The following is a 27,219-nucleotide window of genomic DNA, read 5'->3' as shown; positions in this document are numbered from 1 at the left end:
GTTGTCCTAGTTTTCGTTGTTTTCCTTTAACTACATAATTTACTGGCGGGTGTGGGGGGGTGGGTGGGGGTTCAGCCCAAAACGGACAGACTAAATTCAAAGTACAGATAAGAGATCTAGGTTTGAATTTCGCAACCACCATTTCTTTCCCTGGCAGATAAAAGATCTATGCCGGGGAAGGGGCAATGTGCGACGATGACTTCAGCCTGAATGAATTTAAACCCAAAGGTTTCATTACCTGCGTAATTATCTGCATATTTTCATTATAAATATATTTGAATGAAATCCAAGTGTTGTTTCATACAGAACGAAACACGCGCATTTGTGTATTTTCGATTGTGTGAAGACGAGGAAACCACGTAACGATTTGCCATAGCCTATCATTCCACGTTCACTGAAACGAGGTGCCCGTGGATAAGCGTGTACAAGACCACATGTCGGGCCTCACGGGCTGGCACAGATCTGGACGCAGACACAGCGCGCCGGCAGAGGTCGCTCGCGTTGTTCGTCTGCTTGGCGTTACTGCTGTGTGCGTCTCGTGATCGCCGTCGTTGTACAGCGCATTCCACATTCAAGCAGACGCTCGGAAGGGAGAACCTACGCCTGAGCACGAGTACGAGTGTGAACTGATATCTTGATGTCTTGCTTGAACTTCTAATAAAAAATCGTTTGTGTGAGTATCCATTGGGACATGCCAACAATTTCGATCCATGTGTCATGTTCTTTTGGGGATACTTCTTTCACCCTGCGGCAAAGATCAAAGGATATGGCGGCAAAGTGTGGGACCACTTGCTTTTTGTTTGTGTTCAGTGAGATGTCACGCCTCAAGCTTGTAGGTCACAGCACTATTTATCGCCCCTTGGCCATCTTCTTTGGATGGATGGATACCCGGGTGCCTATGGGAGTAGTGGCAGTAGATCTATGTATATGTGTATTTTGATGTGTAGACTACATGATGTCTTCAGTTCAGTGTCTTCTTACCACTTGGATATCCGTATGCTGTGGTGTGGAATAATTTCGGATTCACTGGTTTCATCGTGGATGGATTATTAATTTGCCCACTCTTTTCTTCTTCTTTTTTTTCTTTTATCTGTGTGTGTACTGATCATGGTGAAGTGATTAATTAAAATACATAACTTCTACCCATAAATTACGTAACATTACCATAAAAAGCCGAATAACACAAAATAGACAAGCTAAAATGTTTGCTAAAAACATGATTAACCTTCATAAATCTTATTATTCCTCGACGAGACGGACATACGGTCAGAGCTAGAGACGGATCTTAAATACGACGTTCTTTGTTGTGTGCAATCCCTTACACCAGTCCACTCGGTCGCACCACGACTGCTTCAGCTACCTCCACCCCGTCTCGCCGCCCCCCGTTCCCGCTGTTTCGATTGCCTGAACCTTCACCTTCCGCTCCCGTTATAGTCCGTTTCAACGTTCTGCGCACCCTTCTGCAGGCTATCTCTAGATACAACGTAAATGGCTAAACATACTTCGATCAAGATGATACACAATTATTTTTTTGTTTAGTTTATTATTATGAACATTTCTCCGCGTTCTTGAAAGGGGAGGGAGCTGTACACCCATAAAGAACTGAAGCAGTTGGTCAATTACTCTATTGCAGAAGGAAGAAAGAATGGGGACTTTATTATAAGTTGAAACGGAACATATTACACCATGAGGTGCAGGGAAAGAAAAACACTCTTTCATATGCCAGGAGTGAAAGAGAAAAAGAACTGAATACAATATTGATGTAAATGTGCAAACATATTCCCACAACACTCTATTGTCAGGCCTGACATTACCACAGGCTGCAAGATTTTATCCTTGAACATCCTGACTGAGCTTGTTAGCATGCTGGTTCCATTTGCAGTGATCCTCTTGCTTTTTGAAAATCAGAAATATTTCTTTTTTCACTTGCCTAACTACCAAGAAGTTATTGTGTGTGTGATGTATTTTGTTGTTGTTGTACTTCTTGTTATTTTGTTGTTTAAAGTAGAAAAACGTGGTCATGTACAGAAATATTGTGCCTTTAAGAGTAAAGATTATTTCTGCTCCTTATCAGCACAGTGACACTGAAGGTGACTGTAGAGAGGTTAGCCAATGTATTTTGTCATTTTCTGATACTGGGTAAGCAGTATGAGTATCTCAGTATGGTCTTCCATTAGTTCCAAGCTGAAAAAATAAATGAAGAAAAAAATTTGGCCTTATGTATCATGAGGTGAACTTTTTCCCTTTCTCTCCTTCCACCCTCCTTCTCTCTTGCTTTGGGAGAAGATCGGATTTGTGCCTATTACCCAATAGTTTTAAACCAAAGTTTAAATGTTGTTTTGTGTTGTCTTTTGTAAATAAAATAGGATACTGAGATTTCAACCAAGATAGTTAAGAAAATCAAATGTCAGAACACAAAATATGACTGCTGACACTAATGGGGGGGGGGGGGGGGAGTTTAATTCAATAATTTCTAATTCAGAATGGAAGTGCAAATAAAAAGCAGTTTGACTGCTCAGTCAGGTAGTATTTACAGACAGCAAATGCTCATGAAGGTCTGACAGTTTTTACTCACCAACTGCACTATAATGGAGTCTGTGACTTGTGAGGCTGATTTGCTGAATCATGCTTGGCTTGCCTTGAAAGCAAAGTGCAGTCTCCGACCCTGAAAACAAGGAATTCCTAGTTTATAATTCCACAGTTTTTCAGATTTCTCTAATTATCATTCTATTGATGTTTTCTTACCTTGTTTTATTCAAACATCGTTGAAACAAATATATTTAATTTACAGCGTTTTTTTAGAATTAGACATTGTGCGCAGTGGAATTCAAAACTGAAATAGTGTGAGCCAAGTTTGCTTGAGTGTCTAAGTGAAATAACAAAAGAAGTAGAACATATATTGAATTTTGAAAACAAAATACAGAATATTAACATGAAGTGATCAATATTGAGTGTTACACAAGGAAAAATTTTGAATTGATGTTAAGTACTGATACATACAAACTGACAAACAAAACCAGTCTTTTTCAGTTATTGCAGGAGCTAATGTTTGCTTACCAACATGCAGATACACAAGCACACAGTCACTCACAAACATAATTTTGACCACATTTGTTTCAACACACATGCAACCACTCCATTCCATGCTCCACTTCTACTTCTTCAGAACCAACAGAAATTCTGCTGGTGCTTATGGTCAACAATATCATATTTAAGCTGACACATTTTTAACATTTTTACGTTAATACTACCCACTTCTCTGAATCATGAGCTGAACACTAAGAACATTGGCACTCAAATAGCAGAATGGAAAATTTCAAACATTGTAACATAGTATACACCAAACTGCACCCTGTTCTTTTTGTGGTAGTGATTTGTCCTTTGTTCAGATTCATTTGTTTCTACATGTTTAGATGTTTACTAAGAACATTAAATTACCACTTGCCTTGCACCTCCCTCCCCTTCCCCCTCTTATTTTGTTTGATTGGGATACAAAAGGTAGGAGGGGGTGAAGAATTCCCCTGTCATACTGATTTACTGATGTATGACTTGCATGAGTATAGGTTTTGATGTTTGGCTTTTTTCCCCTGAACTTGATCAAGACAAAAACTAAGTCGGTAAATTTTGTTTGCTGGGATATCTTGGTTAACTCCAGATAACCTGTTAATGGTGTAACTGGTAACTGTAGATCAAGTCTTGAGCCACTGAGGTCAGGCTCACAGTTTAGAATTTATATTATATATGTGGTCACCTTAGTGTCTTTGTCATAGACCTTTGCATATTATTAATATTGGCCTCCCAAAAAAATTCTGCACTTAAAAACAACAACAACATTTTGTTGTAGAAGCTGTAAATGTTAGATCCACAACCTAAAAAGGAAAACTGAGAAGCCTGCTGTACTGTGCATTTTCCTTTTCTGATAGATTTTGTTGGTATACTTGATAGGTATTGATATTTTTATTGTTGCACCATTTTACAGTAATATTTTTTGGATAACTATGATTGCTAACACAAATAAGTTTGGTCTGAACTCCTGTCAAGGTATCACTGATCCATGTATCCCCCCTCCTCACCACTGATCCTACTGCCGAGTTTTTCCATTCCCTGAAGAAAGATACAAAACAGGCATTGTATTTGTTTCGTTTTGGCACATCTCTGTTTCTGCATGGAAAACAAACCCAACGATTTATATTTAATAAGTGTGTAGGTGTGAGACCCAGTGTATTCTTCAACACACAGTGCCTTCCAGTGCTTAACTCATTTAACTGTAGTTGCATTAAGTGTGTGTCTATGTCTCTCCTACCACCACCCACCCCCTCATTCCTTCCTATTCTGTTACCCACCACCACCAACCCTCAAAACCTTGTGGTCACCTGTCCCTGTGTCCACTCCTTCATGAGTTAATCTCAAATTCAAAAGCTGAACTGTCCTCACAAGCTTTGCCATTTACATCTTGTAAACCCAGTTACCAGTCTCTCAATTGTGGAGTGCCCTGTTAAAGTCCTGCAGTGTTTAACATTTCTCTCTCTCCTATGGATCCTACAATCTTCCATTTGCAAGGTTACTTTTTCTTTTCTTTCTTTCTTTCTTTTAGTTTTATCTTATTTTATTTTGTTATTTTTATTATTTTACAAAAGAGTGTGTTTATTGTTATTTGATGTTTGTTCAAGGGTATGAAAAACCCTCAGTATTAGTGAACTGTGCCTTTGTTTAAAATTAAAAATAGGACACAAGGGATACAGTCAGATACAAGTCAAAGTGGGATTTTCAGTTCAGCCATTAGATGTCTGGATTATTTCTTGGACTCCTGAGCTATCAATAAATGATGAAAAAAAAGGGTTCTACACGATAAAGGGGTGGAAAATAGGTGATGTTAAAACAAACTGTAAAAAAATAATAATAAAATAGTTAAAGTTACTTGTGCATGCCTACTAAAAGTACTTGTCATGAAGGAATACATGTCTTGAGGCCTAATCATACCCTCAGGCTTGGTTACCCAGCATGATAATGTGCCAAAAGTATGCACAGTAAGAGGTACATACTACACAGCTCACCATTATATTAATGCGCTATTCAAAATGAAATTGGGGTGGGAGGGGACCCGTCTCTATGGAAACAATAGTAGTAACTATAAAGCTGCATATAAAAATTGTTTATCTTGCAACAAGTGAAGCCCCTGATTTTATTGGAAAATTTTAATGAAAAATAGACAGACATGCATTCAGCATTCTAAATTAGAAGATTGTTGCTTCAGATTTCCTGATTTTCCATACGATAATATATACCTATTTGACAAGAAAAATTTAACTTCACTGTGAAGATGTTTTAGCATTTAAATTTTATACATTATTGATAAAAAAAAAATTTTTTTAAATTTTATTTTTAATTTAACTAAACATGCATAATTTAGAACTCTGCTATAATGCATTTGAATTTTTATTCTATATTTTGAAAAGCTACAAACAACAAGAAACAAATGCTAACATTGTTTTGCCCATGTTTGAACTTAAAATGCTTTTGCACAGTGTAGTAAAGGACAAAATCATAAATGGTTTCCACATTTGAAGCAGACAGACATTATAACCCTGTTCTTCCAACTAAAAATTGCACACACAAATGCACGCATGCACATAGTGTTCTTTGCATGGATGAATCTCACAGTGTTCAGAACTGAACCGTAGATAACAAAAATCAATTCTCTTTCAAAGATCTGAAAGATTTGATTTACACACAAATGCACACAAGCACACAGCATTCTAAAAATGGATGAATCTGAGTGTCCTGAACTGTAGATGACCAACAAAAAACAAAACAAAAAAAAGTGAGAGAGAGAAAAATCAGTTCTCTTTCAGAGATCGGAAAGACCTAAATGGTTGAAAGAGGCTGTTATGTGAAACACAAGGGCTTCTCTTCCACTGCCCTGTGTGACTGTTGGAGTGAATGTTAACGCCTTGTTTAGTTGTTGTGAACATAGTTCATTCCATCTAGGAAAAAAAAGTTGTTGATACTACCAAAAGAAGGGTATTCCAGATGGTTGGACACTGAAAATGGAATATGTACTACATCAAACACAGTGCAAAGAAAAGGGTACAAGTTACCAGAGAGAAATGAAGACGAATTTTTCCCCCATGTACATTTTAAATTTTTGTAAAAGAAAAAAGATTGATAAATGGAATAAGATTATTATTATTATTTTTTTTTTTTTTAATCTATTGTGTTGTTTCAAAATGTAATAGCTGACTGCCAGTTCTGTCTATGGAAAAGCTGAAAACAAGATACAAACTGACAAAGCAGACTGACTTTTTTTTTCTCTTTATTATCCAGACTGAAATGTTCTTCTGACATGATGATCAGATCTTTAAAACTTGAAATTTGGAATCCTGGTAGCATTATGAAATTAACAATGTATTATCTAATTAACTCGACTGCTCAAACAAAAAACGCTTATGTTAACATCACATCACATGGGGGTCTTCTAATAATTTTTTTTACTGCACTGTTAGTGTTACATTGTATCTTCGGTACATTCATTTAGAGGAGTTATTCATGATGAAACTTACTTTCTCTTCGGTCATCATTTCTTGTATAACTTGTATGTTCACAGACGAACTGTTGAAAAGGAAGTCCTTGAAAATGTTATAATAAAAAACAAAACAAAAAAAAACTCAATTACAAAACACACAGACACGTTACTAATGTGCAACTGTATACTGTGGGGATTTTTTAAAATGTTAGTGCAGACAGTTTGCTCTCATAATCTGTTGCCGGTGATCACCGAAGTTGCGTGTAATCAGAGATAATTTTTTGTTGTTTTAAATTACAATACATGGTGCCCTTTTTGTCAGCACAACATCGGTGTGTCACAAAAAAATAATTACTCAATTGAGTGGCTGGACACCCCTATTATGTATTATGCACTTACCTATAAACCGCGGATATATCCGTGGTTTGAAGTGAAAGGCTTAATCTGATGAAAGAAATGCTGAGTTGATTGCACACACACACACTCTCTTACCCACACTTTGGCCTCACATTAGTCATAAAATACCGCTGGCTAGCCCAGGTTGTGGACAAGAGCTAGATAATTGCATCAATGCATGGAAATTCTTAATCTGTCATCGTGTGGACTATAAATATTGGAATTTTTGAGGTAACTCTCAGGATTGAAAGCTAAGTGAGTGTACAAAATAAACCTGTTTGTGCTTAAATAAAAATAAGTATTTATTTGCTTCTTTTTTTTTTCTTTTTTTTTTTCTTGTAGACTTACTGAACACCAAAGATTGTGGAAGAGGGTACTCTATCCAAAATATCATCTATGACTTTCATAAATTTCTCCCTGTCCAGCCAGACTGTTCATTTATTCTACAGAGTACTTTCTCAGATCTGCACCAGCACATGACTGACATGCTTGAGCATGTGTGTACACACGGCAACTGTGGTGTTCTTGCTGCAAGTTGCCGAGTGGCGACTACAGCGACCTAAGGGTTAAACATACATATGGGATGTAGGTTCACTTTCCACAGTGACATTAACCCTTCCACTTCTGGAACTATTTGTGAGTTATGCAAAATAATCACTGACTTCTAAAAAATAAAATGACAGAAATTCAAATTATGCTCAAAAGTATGTAAAAGAATAGATTTTCCTGAAGGAAAATGGAGAGTATAATTATCAGGATTTCAGTGTTGACAGGATGAGATGGCTCCCAATGAGGGGAAGATGACTTAGATCTTTTTTTCTTTTTTTTTTTACCAAAACTATTTGGGGAAAAAAGAAGAAAATTCAATATGTTTATTTCATAGACGGAATTGGTGCTAGAATATTAGCAAATGTTTTAGGCACAACAGCCAAGTGGGTGGAAATGATGCAAGAATATTAGCAAATGAACTAAACACAACAGCCAAGTGCAATTAATTTAATGTTCTTTCCTCCACTGTGTTTTTTGTTGTTTGTTGTTGTTTGTTTTTGTTTTGTTTTTACATCAACAGGATACATCCACCCATACACACCCCAACACCCATGGATATGAATACACAAACATTGTCTATACATAGGCACAGAGATCTGCTTTTTGACAGCAGCATGTGTCCAACATAAAAAACAAAACAAATAAAATGAATGAAAAATAAAAAGATAAATTGGATGACACCAAACAGAAATAACTATAAATACAAATATACAGATCATTGAATTCCCATGCACCTCCATTTCAGACAACCAAATCACATCTCACATCTTCCCTTGCCACACGCATGCATACACAAACACTATGCACATACGCACACATGCTCACACACACCGAGTATGTAACTACTAAGATACATAGTTCATTATTTTTTGTAAAAAAAATTTTTAATCCACAAATCAAATAAGCTGACAATGTTAAACCACAAAGCCCATCACTAAATTAAGAGGCAGCATAATTAAAGAACTTAACCCTCTGCCCCCTGACAGAAAAATCCCATGGCATCTTCTAAATCCAGAGTGAAAGGAAATAACTCTTCAGTGAACTCGCGCATATCAAACAAAAAAAATCTAACTGCATAAGGCTTTATTTGTTTTGTTGCAAAACTCATCTCAGGATGTGCAGAAAACATCACTTCAAAATGGGGCAGTGGCAGGAAGAAACAGGTGTACTTCCAGTCTAGGTGCATTGATGATGGAGTCTCCCGTCAGACCGACGGATGAGTAGGCAGGCAGGCTTATCAGTCGATGTGTGTCCTCATATGGGAGAAGAGGCCGATTCTGGATGCGCAGCACTTCCCACAGGTGTTACAAGGGAAAATGTCTCCAGAAGTTGAGCCCTGCTTCCTTCGCTCACGCTTCTCCTTAGTGGCCAGCATTCTCTTATTTTCAAACATCTTTATGCCACTAGAGCGCAGCATCCTCCAGCAAGAGCGGTCAAGGGCATCATTTTCCCAGGAAGTGATGTCTATGTCACAGGCTTTGAGGTTTGTCTTCACGGTGTCCTTGAAGCGCTTGCAGGGTCTTCCAAGTGGACTCAGTCTTGCTGAGGCTGATGGCGAGTCAAAGCGCCTGCAGGAGGTTGAGAACCTGTCCATAATGAACTGCATGTCCTCTCGGGTGTGTGCAGCAAGCGCACATTCATCAGGGAAGAGGAACTCTCTCAACAGTGCCTCAAACACCCTGGACCTGGCGTGGATTCGCCGCAAGTTGAAAAGTTTGCCATCTCTGCTAAACTGAATGTAGATGCCCCGGTCACAGTCTTGGATGGCGTTAATCAGCATGGCAGAGAAGAAAATGGAGAACAGTGTGGGTGCCAGGACACAGCCCTGCTTCACTCCATTTACCACAGGGAACAGATCTGACATGTCAGTATTTTCCTGTACTCTCGCCTGCATGCCATCATGGAATGATGCGATCAGCTGGATTAGGCTCTCTGGGCAGCCGAACTTAGAAGGATCTTCCACAGACCACGGCGGTTCACCGTGTTGAAGGCTTTAGTCAGGTCTACAAAAGCCATGTGGAGCTCCTTGTTCTGCTCATGGCACTTCTATCTGGCGTACGGCAAACACCATGTCACATGTTCCCCTGCCTAAGCGGAAGCTACACTGTGCTTCAGGGATGACTGTGTTGGAGACATGGTCAACCAGTCTGTTCAGTATGATGTGGGCGAAGATCTTGCCGGTGATGCAGAGGAGAGAGATTCCACAGTGGTTATCACAGGATGTTTTGGGATTGCTAAAAGCGAAAGTAAACGTAAATGAACACTCTGTTAAGCTGGCCATACCAGGCTGTTCAGGGATTGAATAGGGCACTTTGTAGGCCATTCCGGGGGCAGAGGGTCCAATTAATTCATACTAAATCAAAAACCCCGTACCCAAAACAAAAACAAAAAACAAAACCCTACAGGCCCCCTCCCCCACCCCATCTTCCTTCCCTTGCACACACATACAGTTTGTAAATACAAGGCGAGTCCATAATTCACATACATTTCAGTATTAAAAAATCGCCTGGTTTAATTCCAAACTTATGAAGCATCACCTGATTTCACTAATAAATGTAACATTCAGTCATAATTACACCTCAAATTTCAAAGTTTTAAACATATCACAAGCACATAAATGAATATGTAATAAGTTAAATAAATCAAAAGTAAAAGCACACACACACACACTCTCTCTCTCACATACATAGGGTATGCAACTACTAAGATACATCGTTCATTTATATAAAACAAGAGAGGCAAGGCCTTCAAGACTCACTTGTGATACACTGAAAAAAAAATCTAATCGTTAAAATGTGTTCTGTATTTGTTATAAAGCTTCGTGTTAAAAAAAAAAAAAAAAAAAAAAGTCCTAACCAGATTCGAAATAAGTCCCCTAGCATTAATTACAGAGTAATTTCCTTTTTTTTTTTTTTTACTATCTGCACCAAAACGTTTGCAAAATAAATAAAACTTCTATGCTTAGAAAAAGAAGTTCCTGTTTGAACAAAAAGTGATAATAATGACTGCTCTTGCTGTTGGGTCAGAATATCAGATCAAAGTGCCAAGTTTAGAGAATACAAAAAATATAAATATAACAGTAAATGCAGTTTGCATATAATTAGGCTTCTTTTTTTTTTTTTTTTGTGCCCATCCCAGAGGTGCAATATTGTTTTAAACAAGATGACTGGAAAGAACTGAATGTTTCCTATTTTTATGCCTAATTTGGTGTCAACTGACAAAGTATTTGCAGAGAAAATGTCAATGTTAATGTTTACCACGGACACACACACACACAGACAACCGAACACCGGGTTAAAACATAGACTCGCTTTTGTTTACACAAATGAGTCAATAAGATATAGAAGAAGAAAAAAAAGGGGGGGGGGGGAGAAAAACATAGGCCAATAATATTAAGCCAATGATATTAATAAAAACCACAAAGCAGCACTTCATAGATCACTAAACTAAGAGGAAGTAACAGTAAAACAATTCAAATTCATTTATACAAAAGCCAAAGGCCCACAAACACTGTCACACAAAAGCTCACTGTAAACAATATTTCAGCTTGAACCTTTTATCTGGAGAGATTCATAGTAAATAAAAACCCCAAAATGAAAATTTGAAGCTTAAGTACTGTTTTTTTTTCTTTTCTCACTTCTGACACGCCCCCACCCCCTTCCTGTTGATGTACCTTGTAGCATTTAATCATCAGGATAACCAGAATCACTTCGGTTGATCAACATTATTATTTTCTTTTTCTATCTCATTTTCATGGTTGCTATTGTCAATGTTGTGTGGAAAATCAAACAAAATTCTACCACCTCTTCTGTACCGTGCATCCTGCCAGCCAGACTGACATGTTCAACAGTTTTTTTTCAAGCATGATGGGCATGGTTTTTTTAATCTGTCAGCACCCGACATATTCATGATACTGTGTTGGATTTAACATTTACAATTGCATTCCATATTTCATTGTGTGTTGTTGGCAGTATTCATTTTATTGTGCTGGCTGTTACTGTCAATAACACAGTAATAGTAACACTCCAGTCACACCAGCTTGCACCAGGAAGTTTGTACTCATGGACTCACTTGGATAGTTTGCATGAAGATCATCAAAGTTGAGAAAGTTGCCACTGATGATAGATACTGTTGAAATGTTTTATTTTAGTTCTAGCATTTCAACTTGAACAACTTTTTATTTTGATATTGCACTGAAGACTGATGAAACTTGAACACTGGCAGCTCTATAACCTGTCCTGTTGAAAATGAAGTTCTGACTTTTAACAAGGTAAATAGGAAAGGAAAAACCGTCGTCTGCATATGGCTTACAGGTCAAGACTGTTTTTTTCTGTTCACCTACCTTCAGGTCAGTGATGAAGGTCCACTGTGGGTGCCTTGCAAAAAGCCTTTCGAGAGCTTTTGGTGATGAATGCTGGCATTTGCATTCGTGGTCATCAGTCATTTAAATACATCACTGCTGTCTGGTGTCTATCAGAGACCCCCATCCAGGATGTTCCATCTGAAACATTGTGTAATTCATGAACACAGTAAATATTTTGATTTAACTTTACATTGATTAAGCGATACATACATTTGTAATATATATATATATTCATTATTTTTATGTAATTATTTTGCTTCTTTTTTTTTAACACTAGTTAAAATTATTATTGATAATTCTATTTTGCCTATCTTCTTAGGTCAGAGACCAAACTCAAAACACTTTACATGAGTCATTTGGACAACATGCTGCCTACATAGGTAGAGAGACTTAACAACTGCCTTAAGGTTCTCATCAATTTTTTTGTCATTCAATCAGGCTTCACATGTATTATATATATTGGATTTTTTTTTTTAGAGTTATGCCAGGGAAAAGCCTTTGTTGCAATGGGTTCTTGGTGGCACTGGCATGCTGCGGACCAGTGGGTTGGTCTCACTGGATGCTCCAGGTCTGCTTTCATATCACAACTCAAGACCGTCTTGCTCTTTTTCCCCTTTTCTGGGGAACTGGGGTCGACTTTCATCGCTAGCAGTGAAATGCGCCATATATGTAAGGCCATTGGTGCACACAGGACCTTGGTTTATCGTCTCATCCAAATGATAGTTTGGTGTCGTATATTTTTCCATGTCAAACTGATTCAAACCAGGCCTAGCAGTTTGCTCCTCTTGGCCAAAATTTCATGGCAATTCGGTGATAAGATGCCTTGTAAGTCCGCTGTCTGCCAGCCAATCAAACGCCATTTCCGGCTGGAGCTTAGTACTTATTCACAATAGCCACCATTCCCAAGGTAAATACATAGTATTGTAATTTGTATTGTTTTGTATAACTCTTTTTGTCACAACAGATTTCTCTGTGTGAAATTCCGGCTGCTGTCCCAGGGAGAGTGCGTCGTTATACTGACAGCACCACCCTGCTTTTGTCATTTTTTCTGCCTGGAATTTTGTTTGTTTTCCTATTGAAATTGAAGTGGATTTTTCTGCAGAATTTTGCCAGGGACAACCCTTTTGTTGCCATGAGTTCTTTTACCTACGCTAAGTGCATGCTGCACACGGGACCTCAGTCTTATCCAAATGACTAGCATCCAGACCACCACTTAAGGTCTTGTGGAGGGAGAAAAAATACTGGCGACAGCAGGTATGATTCAAACCAGTGTGCTCAGATTCTCTCACTTACTACGCGGACGCGTTACCTCTAGGCCATCAGTCCACATTATCCTGTTGCTCTGTCTTTGCCAACCTATTTTTATGCATTGGAGGTTTTATTTTCTTGCTGTTTTCGCCTTGGGATTCATATCGTTTACATCGTCTGTGTTCTTGCTCCCCATGTTGCTCTTTTTCTGATTTTTTTTTCAGCCCTCTAATGGCCTCTTGCAGTTGCCTAATTAGAAACAACATGATTTGATTTGCCCAGTGTTGAAAAGGTATAAATTAATGTCCACACTGTTTTTGTGTGTTGCAGTTTTTCGTTTTCGTGTTGCTCTAGTGAACTGTAGAGGACTCCTGATGTGGACCTTGGCAGGCCAGCTGGGTGGCCATGGATTTCTCCTCTTTAGACCTGCTGGCTTCCACTGCACTGCGAGACAATAGCCCTACCCACACCGACAGCACCAACACACCCTCAGAACCTCACCATCCCCAAAATAACCACCACGATTCTGTGGAAAATGATGAAGACGATGACGAAGCGGATGGCTATAGGGACAGTGTGAAAGAAACAGACAGTACCAGTGACGGTGAGGACTTGACGCAGAAAGAAATGGGGTCTGTCAAGTGTGGTAAGCACAAGAAAAACTCAGCCAAACCGATGTCCATCTTTGTGCGAGATGGAAAGTGTGTTGCCAAGCATTTGGCGACTGACACAGCGTGCCACAAGGAGACTGGAAGTGAAATGACAGGAGATTCAAACAGGACTGGCCCGCACAAGGTGAACTCAACAGAACAGGAGGGGGACAGCAACCCCCAAAACATCACTGTTCTGTGTAACATGGCTCCCAAATCTCCCACACAAACCGTGGACAGGGAGGTGAATCCTGGAAGTACAAATCTGCCAGTCTGCAATGGAGTCAGCAGCTCAGATCTTCAGACACATACGAAAACTATGGATGAAAGTGCTCCACAGGAAACACTGGGAGAGAGATGTGCAACAGCAGATCTGTTAGTGGTGTCACCTAAAAGTGAATCATCACATGATCCCCTGGTTATATCTTGTACAAAACCAGCACAAGACTCTGGTCGGGTGACTGAGAGGAACTGTGATGGTGCCAGTGCTCAGTCATCCAGTGACTCTTCACCGACACCTGTAGTGGCTTGTGAAGCAGGAGAGAAGGACAGTGGTGGTCAGCATCAAGAAAAACAAGTGGACAGAAAGTGTTTGCACACAGAGGCTGGCAGTGGTCAATGTAATTGGGATTCGCCATCTTCTGTCTTGCACAGCGTCCCTGATACGCAGTCTTCAGAGGTGAAATCACCTGTGGAGAAGGGTAAAGACATTGACAGCACACCACCTGCTGGAAAGAATCTTGTATCAAAGGTTCCAGATACAGCAGTGGAAAGTAGAACCTTCAGTAACTGTGATGTGTCCTGCTCTCAGACTGAAGTGAAGGCAGATGAAGAGAACAGCCCCTGTACAAAAAATAGTTTGGACCAAAACACAGGCAGCTCGGGGAACAAGGATTCCCAACCCCCCACTGATGCAGACAACAGTCAAGTAAAGAACATTCTGTCCCCACCCCCTCCTCCACCACGCATTCAAACCCTTGATTTTTCAGTGGCTTTGCTGGATCATACCTATTGTTTTCGTTCCAAAGTGAGACTCCTGGAAAACACAGATGACAGTGGTGATGCATTTGAGTCAGCAGATGAAAATGTCTCAGCTGATGAGATCGAACGAAGACCCAGAAGCCTGTCTGTGGACAGCATGTATCTTCAGTACAATGTGGCAGGCTTACCCAGTCAGCAGGAAGCCCTGACACAAAATGACAAACTGGGTCTCCTCTCCCCCACCCTGTCTGTGGACTCCATTTCAAATGACTCTTCTCTGTCCGAACACTCCACCACTGCTGGCGGGCAGTGCTATTCTATTTTAGTGGGCAGTCCCAACCCCAAGGGAACAAGGGCTCGACAAAATCACCCCTCAGCAGACAGTCCAAGCTGTGAGAAGTCAGGTGAAGGGGTCTGTCGGACAGGTACCAGCGTGCTTGGGGCTGATGCTAACTCTAGCGTCGTGGACACCAACACTGTGATGGCTGTTGGACCTAAGTGCGGCAAGTTCCGAATTGGTACGTTTGGTTCCTTCAGCAACTATTCTCATTTGGAGTTGGAGAAGGACAACAAGAAAAGTAAAGTGAAGAATGGACTGTCCACGGATCCTGTGATCAAACCTTTCTCCTCCCCTGCTGTGGCCTCCCCTGGATCGCCGTTCCCCCTTCTTCAGTCGCCTGGCTTAGAGTGGGACCGTTCAGATGCTGGTTCAGAGGCGCCCGACGATCTGGATTCATCCACAACCGAAGATAAATTCTTGAGCAGCTCACATGATTCTGAAGCTTTTGGCACTACTGTCAGTCAGGTTTGGCGCCATCCTGTATTCCATGATCATGATTACTGCAGCAAAGAAGTGTCTGAAGAATATTTAGGCAAGCCTGTTGCTCCAACACCTCAGCTTAAGTCTGGGAAGCGGAAGTATGTAAAGAAAAAAGACAGACAAGACTATGAAGAAGAGAAACTGAAGAAAGGGAAGTACCTGAAGCGTGAACTGTTGAAGCAGGATAATCGATTTAATCTGGGTGCGGGTCGTGGCATGGAGAACCGAACAGTAGCAGCCAGGTCTTCCCTCCTGGCTGAATCCCTCACCACCAAACCCAATCCAGTGGGTCGACCAAGGAAGCGCACAGAGAAGCAGCTGGAAGAATACGATACAGAGACTGGTACCAAGATGAAAATCACTGGCAAGTATCAGGACCAATACGTCTACTACCTCAACAAATCATCACGCAATCGTCGACGAAAGGTGGATGAGAAAATGCCCCCAGGAGACAAGATAATCTTGCCTGCCCCCAAACCTGGCGATATTGTAGTGCCCCATCTTTCTGACGCTGACTGTGAAGCGATTCGTCGTGGGGGCAGAATGGCTTTGCTCAACAGTGGCCCTCACCCTGTCCCCTCTGTACAGTTACCTCACACTGACAGTGGGGACATGGACAGCAGTATCGTCAACACTATCTTAAGCATGGAAACGGAGCATGGAAATCTGCAGTCACCTCTTCCTGTGTATGATGGGGTTGGCCACAGTGAGGACTTTGCCGACATAGAGGGCAATCTGACGTCAGAGCAAGTCAAGATGTTGTTTGACTGCTTGGAAATGGAAGAGACCACTACCAGCCAAGAACTGGATCTGTTCACCACTGCTGAGGCAGTCTCTGCGCCCTCAACAACAGTTGACAGTCTTGCAGTAACAAGTGTGGCAGAAGACTTGATGGTACCTCCCTGTACCACAACCACTTCAGAATCTGTTTCTCTGCTAGCGAAGGCGGATCCCAGTTCCCCAGAACAGGTGAAGCTGGAGCAAGACAGTTTGAGTTGTGATATGAAAGCAGACCTGGAGTCCAGTGAGAGCAAACCGCTGGTCCACAGCATGCCAGCACCACCAACCAGTCAGCCTTCAGTGGAGAAGAACCTGGAATTTCTGAAAACACCATTTTTTCCAGAATCATCATCAGCAACTTCCTATCCAGAATCGTCAGTTACCTCCTCTTTTCCAGAATCAGTTGTGGTATCGTCCGGGTCCCATGGACTGTTTTCACCAGCACCCATGTCCACTCTGATGGGGCCCCTGCCTGACAGCAAGTCAGACGATGTCAATGAGACCCCCTGGATTGTGACAGTGACCCTGTACTGGAACGACATCCCAGCCATCGTCATCAACAATGTGCCGCACGTCAGGCTGGTGGATATCCACCGCCAGATCCTGCCAGCCAAGGACACAGGCATCTTGAAGAAAAGGTGCCAGCTGATGAACATCCAGGTGTCCAACTGCAGCGAAATGCAGCGATACTTCCTAGTGCAATATGGCCGTGCACACAACTCCAAGAGCACGCTGGTCATCAGTAAGGACGAGGCCCAGCGTCTCATCACCTACTACGCTCATCCCCCACCTCGAAACCTGCGAGGTGAGGAAGGGGGTGGGTTGAGGCGCAGTTCCAGCTACGCAGAGTTACGGTCCATCATGGAGAGGCCAAACAGCGTGGGGCGCCATCCCACCTTGCCCTTCAATCAACCCAGGAAGAAAGGGGGATTCAGACGTCGGCCACTGCCCACTCGCAGTCACAAGTGAGTATTGAATGTGCAAGAAGATAAAGTGACCCCCCCGCCCTCTCCCCCCATGAAAAGTTTGTACATGAAAAAGTGCCCAAGGCTTTATTCCTGGAAAACATGTAGAACCCACATGGACATTTATCTTAACAAAGACACATGTGCATGCAGAAAGGAAAAAAAGGTGGTGCTGCATTGTGCATTCTTCTTCAATGTAAATTGAACCATGGTTATAAAACAAAGTCGTGCAAAAAGTTCTTGACATGCATCAGACACCTTTGTGTTCCAGACTCCTGAGGGATTTTCTCAAATGTATTGTGCAGTACAGTGCAACTCAAATTCAAATAAAAAAAATTCTTATCATTAGTATAAAAAGTATTCTTCTTTTTTCTGTTCTTCTTCTGCGTTTGTGAGCTGCAACTCCCACGTTCACTTGTATATATATATATATATACACGAGTGGGCTTTTATGTGTATGACTGTTTTTACCCCGCCATGTAGGCAGCCATACTCCGCTTCTGGGGGGGATGCATGCTAGGTATGTACTTGTTTCCATAACCCACCGAATGCTGACATGGATTACAGGATCTTTAACGTTCTGTATAAAATTTGATCTTTTGCTTGTGTATACACACGAAAGCACTAGCAGGTCTGCACATATGTTGACCTGGGAGATCAGAAAAATCTCCACCCTTTACCCACCAGGCGCCGTCACCGAGATTCGAATCCAGGACCCTCGGATTGAAAGTCCAACACTTTAACCATTCGGCTGTTGTGCCCATCTGTTTTATATAAGTATGTAGACTGTTACTAAATGAAATTTTACAAAGACAAAAGAGCAGTCAGAAAGATTGTAAAAGTAAACAACACTGACAGTACAAACTTAAAAAATATGCGCATGAAGGCAAGAAACACCCACATTTAATTGTAAATGCTTGTTTATATTAAAAAAACAAAACGTGCATTCAAGGCTCTCTTCAAGGCTCTCTTTTGTGTCACATTATTTTCACCACAATTCATGCATATGTGTTTTATTTTCAACTATGGAATCTTTGTTTTATACCAAAAAAAAAAAAAAAAAAATGTGCCTTAGAAATCTTCCAATCTTTTTTTCTGTTTACTCTTGTTCACTCACTGTTAAAATTCCTATCCTCTTGTCTTTTATTTACTTAGTTACTTGATTTCTGTTCGTCATCTTTGTTTATGTTCCAAATCATCTGTCACATCATGATAAATGTAATAGTTATAACTTATAAACAATAATGTACATTTTAGTTTTTATCATGGAACAAAAATATCTTTGAAATATTTTTCATTATGATTTTCATTCGTACCTCCTTTTAACATATTTATAAACTATATTTAGTGAAACAATGTATGTGACATCGCCCATTAACCTTTTTTTGGGTGTGAATTTTTATTTCAAACTTTTTAATTCTTTGCAATGCTCACCTTTCTGTCTGATATAATTTATCATTGCAGATCCTAAAAAGCAATTACTTCCATCAGTGTAAGCTGGAATCAGTGATTCACTCTCATCACATTTATCAACAGAAGACAGTTTAAAAAAAAGAAAAGAAAAAGAAACTATCACGTGTCTACACGTGTGCACTGCTGGAACAAATGTGTGTGTTGTTGCTGTTGTTCATGGACTGTACATCTTTCCTGTGGGAATGATTTTGGGTGGAATAGGAGGATGTAAGCAACAGGATATGGGAGAAATGGCCTGTGTGTATGTATAAATGTATGTATATGATGATACCTTAATGTTTTGTAAGTTTCCTAAAAAATTTTTTAAAAAAGTACTGGGATATTTTTCTTTAAAAAAAAACAAAAAAAACATCACAGGTAAGGATATGTTTAGGGCCAACCTCTTTTTTTTTAACCATAAACAATGGAGTGTCAGTTTGTACTGCACTCTCTTGCAAACTGTCTTATTCTCTCTCCAGGAGGAAGATGGTTGTCAGTTATTTTAAATCTTTACATTTTTTTTTCTTTTCCTGCGTGGTGCATATGACATTGTGAGCCTTGAGAATTTCACCTCTGCTCATTTTGTGATGGCTCAGTGCCAGTTATCCTAGTCAGTAGTGTTACACAGGTGAAGGAAGGACGATCTTGGATTTGTGACGTAAATCACACACAGGTGTTTCTTTACTTCGGTGTGTGAAGTCAATGAATCTTTGTTATTACTCGGCCTTGTTTGTCCATATGTGTGTGTATCCATCAGTTACTGTTTACATTTTGTGTGGAACCACGACGGGCGCAAGAGCCGAATGGTTACTTAAACTAGTTAAAGCTTTGGACGCTCAATCTGAGGGTCCCAGGTTCAAATCTCGGTAACAGCGCCTGGTGGGTAAAGGGTGGAGATTTTTCCAATCTCCTAGGTCAACATATGTGCAGACCTGCTAGTGCCTGAACCCCCTTCGTGTGTATACGCAAGCAGAAGATTGAATACACATGTTAAAGATCCTGTAATCCATGTCAGCGTTCAGAGGGTTATGGAAACAAGAACATACCCAGCATGCACACCCCCGAAAACGGAGTATGGCTGCCTACATGGCGGGGTAAAAACGATCAAACACGTAAAAGTCCGCTCGTGTACAAAGGAGTGATTCATGGGAGTTGCAGCCCATGAATGCAGAAAAAGAAGTGTGGAACCATAAATAATTCAGAAACCAGACTTGAGTCACGGTTGGTGGGACCTTGTCAGTCATCTCATGAATGATGATTTTGCATGCAGGGTGAGAGGTCAGCAATCAAGGTCATTGTTTGACAAAACATGATATTGAATTTTCATCATACAAGGTATTGTGACTGACCATGTTGACAGCACAATCCATACTGAATTTAAAAAATCAAGGTCACAATATGACATATTAATTATTACTATTATTAGAACAAAAGATAGAAGCTTGCAATAATATTATAATAATTGGTATTAATTATGGCTTTCAAACACCTTGAAGCTTTTTACAGTTACATGTCAAATGCACACAAGAACACTCTCTCTCTCTCTCTCTCTCTCCAGCTTAACAGCTAGCCAGTCAGGTATTGGGTGGTTAATCAAAGGAGAAGCAGCATGTTATGGTGTTGAAATGCAGCCTGTCTCATCTTGAATATAGAACAAACCAGGTCAGCAAAGCCAGCTTTACCAAGCAAGATGGTCAATTGACATTGGTGCTGTTGCATGTGGTTTCATGGTCAGTGGCTGTGCCATGCTTTCCATGTTGAAGGAAGTCTTGAAGCTGTCGTTTTCTGTTCCTCTGAATTCTTTGCTCATTCCTGCATGGCTTAGGGACAGAGGAGAAATGTTCATAGCATAAGGGTCTCTGGACAGGACAGAAGAAACTGATGGTGGTGACCTCAACTCAGGCAAGAGGAAAAAATTTTAATTATTTTTAAAAGGCTGGATGAAGTGGAATTGGTCCTGGTAGTGTGTCACTGTTTTGACCAGGCACCAGAAGGGCCCTGTGACATAAATCTTTTAGCTAATGTTTGCAGTATGGTGTGGTTAACATATAGATCAGTCCACACACTGACACTTCCTTGAAACTGGAACCCGAGTAATAAAATATTCAGCCCTGTTTTGCTTTTTTTTTGGTTTTGTTTTGCTGTTGATTGATAAAAGGCAGTGACTGTTTAAAAACAACAACAACAAAAAAACAGTGATACTCTCAAGCCTACAATGACAGTTGCCATTTCACTTTTTTTTTTTTTTTCTTTTTAATGTTCCCTTGAAAACATGAGAAAAATACTTTTTATTATTTTAATTTTTTTTATTTTAGTTCTCTACATTTTCATGACAGATTTTTTTAAATCAGCAACAAGTTTGATATCTCTAGCAGCTTCAGCATTGTCAGCATTCTCTCCATCATAACATTCAGATCGAAAAAGTGTCTGACATTATCATTATGTAACCATTCGTGCCCTGTTCTCATAACACTGATATGTATAAAAATGGATATATATATATATATCCATTTTGCTGATTTCTGTTTTCCTTGGTCAGTTCATCTTAGCATGAGCATGTGACACCTTTGCTCAAAGAGCTGTATTCGCTTGCAAATTCCAATTAAATACCACATTCAGTTTGAAATTACCACGCTCACATGCCACTTTTTTTATGGTATGTTTCCACAGTATCACTCTTCTGCACTCGCAACTGAACAGCCTTCCCGGTCACTTGGTTCTTCAGCTGAAAGATTTCTTGGGGTGCCAAACACTAATCTGAAAACCTTAGGTCACCGATAATTTTGTTTCTCAGCCCCAGTTATCTGGAACTCACTGCATACTGATTGGAAAAGGCCCCATCCCTGGACTCTTTCAAGTCCCAGCTGAAAACTTGTCTTTTTTGTCTTGCATTCAAGTAACGGTTTAGTCTAACTTTGGTCTAATTTGCTGTTCTGTGAGGGATGTACTACTTCTTCCAGTGTTGTGTGTATGTGTTGGTGGAGGTGCTCTGTGTGTGCATGTGTGTGTTCTGTTCATGTGAGGATGGTGACTGTTTCTTCATGGTTGATTCATTTTCTTTTGATAATTGCTTCTCTTTTGTGACATGTAATTTGTGCAACACCACGAGTGATTGTTTATTACTTGAATATTTTTGAGAGTTGTTTATTTATTGTTATGTTTAATTTGTTATGCGCCATGAGCCTCTGTGAGGGAACAGCGCTATAGAAGAGCACTTCATTATTATCATAACCTGGTCTTGAAGTCAGCAGAATCATTGGAAGTTAAGTTGGCTGGAAAAATGTTGAAGTTTCCACTCGATGGATACTAGTTTAGTCCTTGATGCCACAATGAATCTATTGTAATCAGAAGTCGCTGGCATAGTTTGCAGTTCTGTTAAATGAGAATGAGCACCACACAAAAGTTGGTTCTACAGCAGTGCAGGATCTGCTGTTGGGGGTGGCTTGATAACACATTGGTGACTCATAGTGCCATGGGGTAGTCAGTGTGCACAGCATGCGGATACATCTAATAAAACCACTGGAAGATGAAAAAAGGATTTTTGGGGTGGAGAGTGGTGCATGGCAGAAGTGATGGGGTGGCAAACTTAGGTTTCATTTGTTGCTTCAGATCACCTGCTGTCACTTAAGTTTGCCCCTTTTCTTGTTATTTAAGTGTGTGAAAGAAAAGTTGGATACTTATAGTTGTAATCTACATTACATTTTTACTTTGTGTCATGATATGACTAAGTGTTAAGTGTGTGAAAGAAAAGTTGGATACTTGTAGAACATAATTTACATTAAATTTTTTAGTTAGTGTCATGATATGGACTAAGTGTTGTTATTTATGTGTGGGAAAGAAATGTTGGATACTCTGAAGTTGTAATTTACATTTCACATAGTGTCATGATATGACTAAGCATATTTTGAAGTTAACACATTACATAAGAGATTAACGATGGTAGCACTGCTCTGTAACCATGCTTTTGTACCAACAGAACTAGCTGAGTGCATGATGGTGATGCTGCTATGGTGTAACTGTGGTCAGTGGTTGACTGGTGTGCCTGTGCTGTGCAGCCCCAGCCCCGAGCCAGTCCCTGCCCCTGTGCTGCCCGTCATGGAGCCACTGCTGGTCAGCCCGCCCCTTGCTGCACCCACTTCACCTGCTAAGGGACTTAGGCACAAGAAGATCAACTTCCGTGAAATGCTCAAGGGAGAAGACTCTTCCTCCCAGTTGTCTCCCCTGACAGATGAAGTGGAAGCGGATGACTGTACCCTGGAGGAGGAGGCAGCAGTTGTCAAGGGGAGAGGGTCCAAAGCGCCGGCTGTTGCTGGAGCCAAGAAACGGAGAGGCCCCAAGGAACCAGGAGTGGGGCCTCCTGCAAAACGGGGGCGCAGAGCCTGGCGCAAAAAGAGTGAGGGGAAGGAGGCAGGCCCCAAGACGGCTGTGGAAACTAAGGTGGTGGCAAAAGAAACACCCAGCCCCGTGATGGGCGCCAAGAACAAGAAGCGGTCACCAGGGTCCTCCGCCGCTGGCACCCTGAGCGCGTCGGGCCGCTCGCCCAAGTCCAAGTACGGCCCTATCAAGGTGAACGTCAAGAGCCTGGTCAGCTCCATGGGGTCCCTGGCTGACGGAAGTCAGCCACGGAAGAAGAACTTGTTTGGCCGGAAGCCCAGCAGCACGGATGTGGTGGTGGACGGGCCAGAGGAGGCGGCGGCAGTGCACCCTAACCCGCTGCGTGTCCTCAAAATTTCACACCAAGACATGGAGGCCACGTCCCCTCCCACTCCCCACGTCCTCTCCCCCACAGCTGAAGTGCATCTGGACTTGTACAACCGAGCCAGCTCTCCCTGTGTGAAGTGTCGTACCTGCCACAAGTTTCTGTCGGTGGCCGACTTCCTGAAGCACCAGCATGTGAGCGGGGAAGGGGGGAAGGACACAGGCAGCAAACCGCAGCAAACAGACGTGGGTCCCGGTGGTCAGCGCCGCATCCTGGTGCCCATGAACAAGGAGAACATCTCCTTGGAGGAGCAGCGCTTGTGGAATGAGTTTGTGGCCCTTCAGGAAAGTCTGGACCACTCCGCCAGCGTGGCCAGCATGGGGGCCTACCCTTTGACTCCGCTGTCCCCCGCCTCCCCTGTGGGCAGCTCTGCCAACACCTTTGGGGATGTGCACTCCCCAGGTGTGGACCACTCACACCTGATGACAATGACTCCAGAGTCGCCACACCCCCCGCCCTGCTGTCTACACAATGGACACCAGATGGGGCTGGACATGGAGACAGCAGCACAGCCTGTTGTCATGGACACCACTGCTCCAGTCAACACTGATCCCTGTTCTGCTTCAGACCCTCATGGAATCTTGCCCTTTCCAAGCGAATCCTACCCTTGGGACTCCCAACTGCAGAGTTCCCCTTCTCCCCTGTCCCCCCCTCTCCCGACATGCACACAGAAAGAAGAGAAATGTTTACTTAATAATGTAGACTCTAGTGATCGAGAGGTTCAGTCCAACCTCAAGCCTGTCACTGCAGGTAAGAAACAGTGGTCCTTGCAGCGACAAAGAAGAAATTCCCCTAACAACACGAACATTCGCACCAGTTCACGAAAGCGTGAGACCAAGCGACTATACAGTTTTGAGAAATACGAGTTCAGTGTAGGAGGCAAAAAGGGTGGGCGGGGAGAGACAGACACTCAGGACCTTGTAGATGATCTCCCAGACAGCCTGATGGATGACGGTCGTGTTGCCATCAACAGTACTGTGCTGCACCTGGCTTCCGACACCTTGCAGGAGCCACAAAATGCTTAGCTGTTTTTTTTTCCCCCCACCCCATCCTCTCTGGTGGTGTTTTTTTTGGGGGGAGATGTTCTACATTTAACAGACTGATGTGAGTGAGGTGTTAATGTGTAAATGCAGTGAGTTGTTTTTGGTGTGTGCTTGTGTAAACGTTGACTTATTAGGAATGAACAAAGTGATGACATTAGAACATGAGAAACAAAATATGGTGACCATGAACTGGTCCTGTACTGACCAGTTGATGGCTTTCCTTCAGCATCTAATTCAGACTTGTATACTTAGTTGGGGGTCCATTGCACTGCAGTAGTATGTGTGTATATTTGTAAGAACTGGTATACATGTGCACTTGTTATGTTCAAGTTCTTTTTTTTCTTTTCTTTTTTTTTTGCCAAAGGGCATCATTAAAAAACAAGAGAAAACCAGCAACAGTTGTGTGGTTGTGTAACTGATCAACTGAATCAAGTTGAGCTTCAGCTTAAACACATTCTTTTGCTGCGGGACTTGATACAAAGGGAAAATCATTCATTACACTTTCACAAACATAATGCAGTGGATCACCTTTGTGGATGGCGTCCTGTCATTCATACTGACTCATAAATATTCAGAAATGCACAAATATATCCTTGGTTTTCTCTTATCAGCAGTTGAATCAAGAAAGTATGATTTTGCTTCCAAAAATTCCATCAGGATACCCGTTCACATGACAGACCACACACAACAGGTCATTTGGATTCACACATAACTACTGTCAGTTAATGATGGTGGCATCTACCCTTAGGCTTTGGTGTTTTCACTAGTTTCAGCTGTCGTCGCTTTCTGTCAGTTCTTCACAGCAAGATCAGTGGATTTGTGCTTCTGCTGTTCCTGGGTTTCAGAAAGTTAGACATGTCTGTTAAATATGCTTTTGGGGGGAGTAATTTGATGCACATTGATATTGTGTGTGTGCCACCAAACCTGCTGATGAACAAAACTGTCAAACAGAAAGATCAGTGGGTTTATGTTTCCACATCGACAGGCTCTACCAGTGGTGGATAAAAGTTTTAGAAATGTTTTAGTTTAAACAGTGTCCTTTCTTCTTGTTTGTTACAAGTGAGTGTTGAGTAATGAACCTTCTGGTAAAACAGTGTAAAAATTATCTGTGAAGTGTAAAAGTTGGCTCAAAGTTCGGAATTTAACCCATTAAGATAAACCCTTGACTTTGATTCAAGGTCAAACTGCCAACAACAAAAACAAAAAGAAGAAAATTATTGTGCTGCTAAGAAAATTGTGGCTCTCCTTTTTAAAGGGATCAGCCGATTTCAAGACTTGACAGATGTACAACTGAACAAGAAAGACAAGGATATATAATAATCATCATCATTTTCTGATACAGGATCTTTGTGGACACACCATCTGCACACTTTGCACAAAGTGAAGGAAGTAATGAAATATGAAGGCAAGAGGTCAAAGCGTACTGAAGGAAGTAATGAAATATGAAGGCAAGAGATCAAAGCGTACTGAAGGAAGTAATGAAATATGAAGGCAAGAGATCAAAGCGTACTGAAGGAAGTAATGAAATATGAAGGCAAGAGGTCAAAGCGTACTGAAGGAAGTAATAAAATATGAAGGCAAGAGATCAAAGCGTAGTGAAGGAAGTAATGAAATATGAAGGCAAGAGATCAAAGCGTAGTGAAGGAAGTAATGAAATATGAAGGCAAGAGGTCAAAGCGTACTGAAGGAAGTAATAAAATATGAAGGCAAGAGGTCAAAGCGTAGTGAAGGAAGTAATGAAATATGAAGGCAAGAGGTCAAAGCGTAGTGAAGGAAGTAATGAAATATGAAGGCAAGAGGTCAAAGCATAGTGAAGGAAGTAATGAAATATGAAGGCAAGAGGTCAAAAGCGTACTGAAGGAAGTAATGAAATATGAAGGCAAGAGGTCAAAGCGTAGTGAAGGAAGTAATGAAATATGAAGGCAAGAGGTCAAAGCGTAGTGAAGGAAGTAATGAAATATGAAGGCAAGAGATCAAAGCGTACATCACCCACATGCCTTCTCTCCCACTGACCCCTCCATCTCTTGTTCTGTGACAACGTTTTATTTCCCAGTAGACGCTGTCTGCATGACTGGCTGGAGTTGATGCTGGACTGGCACATGGCCTCATGACAGGAAAGCTGTGCTATTGATACACACACATGACTAATAAATCTTGCTGGAGAAATGTTTTCCATTTCTTTTTTCTTTACTTTTTTTTTTTTTTTTTTTTAACATAGTCGATATTTATCTTAAACTATGGAAGTTAGGTTTATATTTCAAAATACTTGGTTAACATTTTACTTGGACTTTATTTTACCTCTCAACCATACTGGTGGTGGTGGTTTTGGGTGGGGTTTGTTTGGTTTGGTTTGGTTTGGTTTGTTTTTGTTTTTTTTGGGGGGGCGCATTCATTAAAATTGGCACTAATGGCAGTATAGTAAGTCATAATTACTGTCCTAATGACATCAGGATAGTAAGTAGAATACACTGCCAATTTTACTGATTCGACAAACAGAATGTTTACACAAAACTCTTTATCTCCTGGTCTGATAAATGAAGCATTATCTGTAAACTGAATGTGAAACTGGTGTCTGTGTTGTTTACTAATAGTGGTACAAGTTTACTCTGATTGTGAAGTCCAAACACTGCACACAAACATCACTAACATGTCTCCTCCAATTTTTCTTGGTTGAGCGACACGCTGATCAT

General features: G+C 41.0%; 1 protein-coding gene across 3 annotated transcripts; it reads left to right on the top strand.

The window, feature by feature from the left end:
• Nucleotides 1–547: 547 nt before the first annotated feature.
• Nucleotides 548–26,699, top strand: LOC143293367 (uncharacterized). Of its 3 annotated transcripts, XR_013056769.1 has the most exons (4): nt 548–673; nt 13,410–17,275; nt 22,783–26,328; nt 26,416–26,699. XR_013056769.1 is itself a non-coding variant. In XM_076604172.1 (3 exons), the coding sequence occupies exons 2-3, from the start codon at nt 13,485–13,487 to the stop codon at nt 24,509–24,511; spliced, it is 5,520 nt and encodes a 1,839-aa protein (XP_076460287.1). In that variant the 5' UTR covers nt 548–673; nt 13,410–13,484; the 3' UTR covers nt 24,512–26,699. The 3 variants fall into 3 exon arrangements, 2 of the variants coding, with proteins under 2 accessions (XP_076460287.1, XP_076460288.1); XM_076604172.1 differs by having other exon boundaries at nt 22,783–26,699; XM_076604173.1 differs by having other exon boundaries at nt 566–613; nt 22,783–26,699.
• The last annotated feature ends 520 nt before the right edge of the window (nt 26,700–27,219 follow it).

The sequence above is a fragment of the Babylonia areolata genome, chromosome 19 (genome assembly GCF_041734735.1).
Source record: "Babylonia areolata isolate BAREFJ2019XMU chromosome 19, ASM4173473v1, whole genome shotgun sequence".
NCBI classification, from domain to species: Eukaryota; Metazoa; Mollusca; class Gastropoda; order Neogastropoda; family Buccinidae; genus Babylonia; species Babylonia areolata.
This window is presented reverse-complemented; position numbering and strand designations above follow the sequence as displayed.